At 38.3% G+C, this 6,612-nt stretch overlaps 1 protein-coding gene across 2 annotated transcripts in view; it reads right to left on the bottom strand.

The window, feature by feature from the left end:
- Positions 1 to 3,383: 3,383 nt before the first annotated feature.
- Positions 3,384 to 6,612, bottom strand: part of WDR43 (WD repeat domain 43) — a 72,939-nt gene continuing 69,710 nt past the window's right edge. For both annotated transcript variants that reach the window (XM_077152495.1, XM_077152494.1), the window contains exons 17-18: positions 5,074 to 5,123; positions 3,384 to 4,966 (exon numbers count right to left, since the gene is read on the bottom strand). In XM_077152495.1, coding sequence (XP_077008610.1) covers positions 4,787 to 4,966; positions 5,074 to 5,123 — 230 coding nt within the window. In that variant the 3' untranslated portion in view covers positions 3,384 to 4,786. The remainder of the gene's footprint in view (positions 4,967 to 5,073; positions 5,124 to 6,612) is intronic.

Below are 6,612 nucleotides of genomic sequence, written 5' to 3'. Positions count from 1 at the left end.
TAACGGGAGAGACTGGAATCATCTAAGTCCCAACGACAGAAACTGTCCCACCACCAAAAGGAGTGGCCAAGATGAAGGTGGGCCTAGGGCAGCCCTGTCGGCAGGCACACCAGGAATTCTAGCCCATCAGGCTGCACTGTCCACAGGCTGCTACCAAGACCGTCCAATTCATTTCTCACACTCCAGGTCCATGCTCCAGTGGAAAAACCATTTTCTGATAATAAAATTTTTCCTGTGTGACTTCCCTGTGTAGAAAGAAGGCAAGTCACCACCCAACATGAACATTCTGCTCTACTTGAGAGGTGCATTTCTCACGTAAAATCAAAGCACTATTTACATACCAATTTCTTGTGAGCCTGGCTAACGACTTGGGTGTATGACGTTGCAAGACCTCCAGGGATGAAGAACCAGCAAAGCTTTGGCCCAGATTTGGGACATCATGATAAAGCCAAGGTTCGGGGCCCACTGGGGTAACTGCAAAGCTCTGTCTCTGCCTTTGGCGACTGGATACGCCAAGCAGCTATATGCTTCCGCCACTCTTCCCTCATCAGCCTGAGATCCTGGAGAATGTAACTAAAACCAATTAAAACTATACCAGAGCCAAAGGTAAGCCTATCACGTAAGGCTTTCATATCTTTTTATTTCCATTAGAAAATTCTTTTTAAACTTTAGCATCCAAATATCACAGTATTTCCTCCCCCTGTGAGTCTTACGTACAAAAGGATATACTATACCATTTTCAAAGTGGTGATTTTTAACTTCTGGATTTTTCATTTGACATTCCTTGCCTCAAGTGCTATGCAACATACCCACATCCCAAAACTTCATTTTGTACTTTCTGTACACATTGATTCATCATTGTCCTATTCCTCCCAGAAATATTTAAAAATTATCCACATGTATACAAAATGCCACCACGGTACCAGCAGTACAATCTAGTTTTTACCAAGTCAGCTAGAGCTGCACAGAAGTGTGAGCACAACCATCCTCCCATGCGCTCCAGTTTACATGCTGCTGTGCATCCGTTCACACTGCTGCAATTTCTCATCCTGCCTATTTTGTGTTTGGCTGTACAATTCTGCCTCATAATAGGGAGCATGAGGGACTGTGCTGAGGGACCACTTAAGTCAAGACCACAACACTAGAGGAAAAGAAAAGCAAATCATATGCCTGAGTTGTCTTCAAGGAAAGAATCAACAAATTGTCACATTATCGGTCATCAATTAAACCCCGAAATAAACCACAGTGCAGGGATGTCATGATTTCAGATTTGAAGAGAATGGAAGAGCAAGTATCAATACTCCTACCTAGCTGTCACTTTCTGGGCGTCCTTTTGGGGTTTCTCCTTTTCTCTTCAATTTGCAGGTAGAGCACCAGGCCTGAGTGCTCTTCCTCTATTTGCATTTGCTGCCTGCGAAGCTCATCTTGTCTTGTAGCTTTAATGTCACATATAGGACACCAGCAAATCTCTATCTCCATTCCGACCCACTCTCCCCAAGTTAAATGTGTGAGTATTTGCCTGTCTGGTAGATGTCTAACTCAATGTCTCCAGAACTCAGTTCCTTATCTCCCCTCAGAGCACCAGCCAGATGATGTGGGGAGCCACGCCCAACTTCTTTTTTTTTTTCAACCCAACGCCACACTATGTCTGGCAGGAAATCCCAATGGCTCTAATTTCCCAACAATCCCAGAAACCAACCAACTCTCACCAACTCAATTACCATCACTCTGGTCTAAACCACCATCATCCTACTTCCATCTGCCTACAGGCTAGGGACCCTCAGTCTGTTCTCAACACAGCAGCTGGTGTGGCATTTCAAAGCAGACCTTGACCTGCCTCATGCTCAAACACCACCACATTTCCCTATTTCACAGGGAGTCTGTGAGGCCCTGTGCAATCTGGCTGTCCATTACCACTGTGATCTCACCTCCGAGACACTCTCTCTTCCTCATTGTGTTCATCACATTGACCTTGCTGCTTCTAGAACAGCAACACGCTCAAGCTGTTTCCTCTACCTACAACACTCTTTCCCAGATCACCACTCAGCTAATTCCCTCGCCTCTTCATCGTCGATGTTCAATCTCTAACAAGGCCTAACCTGATCATACATTTAATTCTGTAACTTCCATTTCCCCTACCCTGACTCTCAACCCCCTTAACTTTTTTCCTGTTAAGTTACCACCTTCTAATGTACTATATAAAATATATTCATGCATGATACATTTTGTTTAGCCATATCCCCCTCAAATGTCAGTTTCCCAAGGACAGAAATTTTTATTTTAATGTTTAGTAATGTCCACCAAGCAACTAAATTAATCCCTGGCACACAGGGGAAAACAATACATACTTGTTAAATGAATAAATGTAGAATGTTGATAAGTAAATTCCACAGGAATTAAGCAATGACAAACTTACACAGCATGCAACATCTCATTCTCCCACTGCCAAGATCCCACTTCTAACCCTCAAACATCCATCTGCACTAAGGCTTCGAAAGCCTCAAACTTAAAGCCTTGACATCCACTTACATCAAGAGACTTATGCTCAATATATTCATCTATACCCAAAGAATTTGCTTTTACAAATTAATCTCAAACACCAGCACCTATTTAGTTTTCTTGTAAAAAAAAAGGGGGGGGGAGGGGGCATTTAACCTGAATCTATCATAAGACAAATCCAGATTGAAAGCCATTCTATAAGACAATTTATATAAACTCATTAAATATCAAAATCATGAAAGACAGCACAAAAAAGATGAATAGGAATGTCCTAGATTAACAGACAAAGCAATCTAACAATCAAAATACTATACTATTCTTGACTTATCCATGGATGGAGGTTCAAATTTTTCAAGCTAAAAAGTTAGGAAGAAAAATTAATCTTAAAATACACACACACACGCACACAACCTTGTTGCCTGTGGAAAAATAGAAAAATAGCTGAAATGAGAAAGTTCTTAGAAAAAAGTTTAACTGCGGATTTTTCTAAATCAACATCGCTTAGTAAGCAATTACTATATAGTTGTCATTTGCTTCTCTAAGTAGGTCCAAATGAAAGTGAAATCTGACTTGTAAATTACTGTTAGTTGATCACAAAACCTAATATATTAGCACCCGCCTCTTCTCTACTGTCACTACTGACTTGCTAGGGTTGTGGAGTCACAACCCACCAAACAGAACTGCATCAAAAAAACAACCAGCTCTAACCTGACATGGAAAACAAAATTCTTGGTTCTTTTATTTCATCACAAATTCTAGGTATTCTTAAAGTTATCAACAAGTTTTGAAAGCACTTTCCTATTAACAGTGGAGTAAAATTGCTTGATTAAAACCTCACACAAGCCCAAACATTCTGCTATATATACCACAAGACAAGCACTGGATAAAGATGAATATTTATTCACTTTACAAAGAGAATGGTATTAAATTGCCATAAACAGCTCCATTTATAGACAAATATAACTGTACATTATACCAGTAGCGGACTCAAACTTGCTTCCCCAAAAGGTACTTATATGGCTCCAACTCAATTACTTGAGCACAGAAATCTGTTCTGCCACTGCTGTTACAAAGTCCCTAAAAGAAGATGGTTTTGTGTTTTATATATTCACAGGTGGCGGAGGGGGGAATCCATCCGCCCTGCCCTTCTTTAAACTTACTTCCATCTGCATGCCCCTAGTGAGCATTAAACAGATACTGGCTCCTTCTTAAATTAAACTATTACTAATTAAACTGAAAAGGCTTTCATAGCACACCAAAATGCTTGTTTATATATACATTAAAAAATCTTGAGTCAGATTTATTACTTTGAAGGTAAACAGATACCTTAACACTGCCAAGATCAGATAATGAAAAGGAAAGTAAACATTAAATTACTGAATTATAAAAATATTTTCTCTGGAAACATTCCAACAAAGTTATCATTAACATCTAAAACCAAAGAGAAAAAATAAAGAATTGTTCTTTGACCCATTAGTAATTTAAATAAAAACGAAAACCTCTTCAAAAGCAGCTCGAACAGAATTTAAGTCTCAGGTAATGTCCACACTGATGATTTTTTATCAGCAATTTGACATTAGGAAAAATCCTTAATGTAGCCAACTCTTCAGGTTTTTTTTAAATTACCATAATTCTTCTCTGTTTTAAAAAAATATTTCACGAGAGCTTTAAAAATAAATGGTTCTTTATAGGAAGCACTCCAAACATACAACCTGACTCAAGTCAGATCACAACAGTTAGAAGACAAGCTACGAACAGTGCAGTTTTTTAAATTAAATCATACTATTTTTACCCCAATTTTTACTTATTCCCTATTTTATTAAAATGGACCAGATTAAAATTTTTTTCACCATGCTGCTTCACATCTGGATTTGATGAGACACCAACCTGAGGTAAGAGCAGACGCCCACCCAACACGCCAGTTCTTGAACCCTCCACAGGAAGTTTCTTTATCTTCACTTCAGTCAATTCTTGATTTAACCAACCATATTAAGATATTATATTATAAAAATATACCAGCTATTGGACACTCATGTCAGTACATTGCAGAAAATGTATCTATTTACTGTGCAAAGTTTTATTAACATTTGCATGAAACACTCTTATTTACACAGTGATGTCTGGGGGTCGGGACAGCATGGCGACACAGAGCCGCCATCAGGCATCTGGAAATGTGCGACGGTCCCTGACATCCAGTTAGACAGCCCTCCCCGAGAGAACTCGGCAGCACGGGGAAAGGTGAGCCGGAGCTTACACAGTTCAGTTGGCTATACGCTTTTTCCTGCCTTCATTCTTCTTCACTTTCATTTTCAGGATCTAAATCAGAATCTCCATTTAATTCTTTTTCACTTGTCACATCTCTGTCCTCACCATTTTCATCTTTTTCTTCAGCATCTTCATCTTCCTCTTCATCAACATCTTCATCTTTCTCACTTTCTTCCTCTTCCTCATCCTCATCCCAATTATCCTGGTAGGAATAGGAAGCAAGGAAGGAATTCGTGAAGGCCCTGTTATAGAATGTGAAGATATCTAGGCAGATTTATGTACTAGGAAGGAAATTATTCAGTTACTTACATCAGAATCCTTATCTGCCAATTCATCATCAGACTCCTCTTCAGAAGACTCTGTAAGAGAAAAAAACCACAGCATTAGTTCTGTGAACAAAACAGAGGGCATGGCCCTGAAAATTAAACAGAACCAGAGTGCTGATTTTTAGAAATACTATTATTTTCAACCAAATCCTAATTAAGTAGTATTAAGTTAATATTCTTATGTGCATAAAAGCCCATTTTTTATTTAATCCCTTCATCCTCTCACTGAAGGAATAAATACCAAAATCCTAATAAAATCTCATTTTAAAAAACTAAGCCATTTCTGGCTCACCAAACAGGCCCAAGAGATGACAGAAAATGCTACCAAAAAATGCTAACACACAAAAGTAGAAGAAAGGGAAGACTTAACATTATTTTTTAACCAGTAATAAATATACCAGTTGTAGAAAAATTGCCAACTGGTTATTAAAATCATTAAATGAATGGTTGTGGGGAATAAAACACAAACGTGAGTAACCCAGATAGACTATTTTCTACAATAAATGTTTTACAACAGAGAGAAATCTTAGTATTACTAACAGAGGAACAAAAATGATGTGGCTTTCAAGAGGATGCAATATAAAAACACATACTATAAAAAAACAGTTTGACTTAACATCCAAATCTAAAAAAGGCAGATTTCCAGTTTAAAGGATGTACAGAGTTTAGAGAATAAACTAAACGACACCGAAAGAAAGACATCAGGCAAATCTATAAAGTGGGGCACTTTCACTCTATAGAACAAATCGCCTAGTCAGTCAATTTTGTGCAAGTATGTGTCATGAAAACAGGGCTCTTAAAATCTAAGAGACCTAAGAGATTCTGCAATGAGACTCAATACCACAGTCCAAAACTGGGCACTAGGCATGGACAAACCAACTTTACAGGACATTTTAAGGGATAACCAGGGGAAGCTGAAGATGGACTGGATACTGGATGAAATTAAGGAATTAATTTTGTTAGGAGGGCTAATGGTACCTGATAAGATTAATGGTCCTCATTTTTTTGAGACAAATGTGGAACATGACAATGTCCATAAAATTAAAACAAGCACCTGAGTACACATCACCTACCTTTATCAAATCCTAATATTCTTCCCATATTTACTTGTCTTAAGACAGTAAGTCATTACATACAGATGGAGCCCCACTATATGCCCATCTCCTAAGCCCATTCCCCAAAAGAAACCACCATCCTGAATTTATCGTTCCCATGTCTGGCTGTTATACAATTACAAAGTATACATCTATTTGTGAATTCCATACGTACACTCATGAAAAATACATGCCACTGTTTTCTATGTTTTTAAACTTTGTATGTGTATACACACTCGTGTACACGACACAACTATACAGAAACCAGCATTACATGACCTGACTTATTTTTACCAATTAAACTTACCCATGCTGCAAACTTACAGTTCTAGTGCATTCGCTGTCCTTCTAATGTACAGTGGTGCACTGAGTAAATAAACCATTTTAAAAAGTTCTGCTAAAGAGGACCTATGTTGTTTACAACTAGT

This window comes from Tamandua tetradactyla, chromosome 3 (genome assembly GCF_023851605.1).
Source record: "Tamandua tetradactyla isolate mTamTet1 chromosome 3, mTamTet1.pri, whole genome shotgun sequence".
NCBI classification, from domain to species: Eukaryota; Metazoa; Chordata; class Mammalia; order Pilosa; family Myrmecophagidae; genus Tamandua; species Tamandua tetradactyla.
The sequence above is the reverse complement of the archived record's forward strand: the minus strand, read 5'-3'. Positions and strand labels throughout refer to the sequence as shown.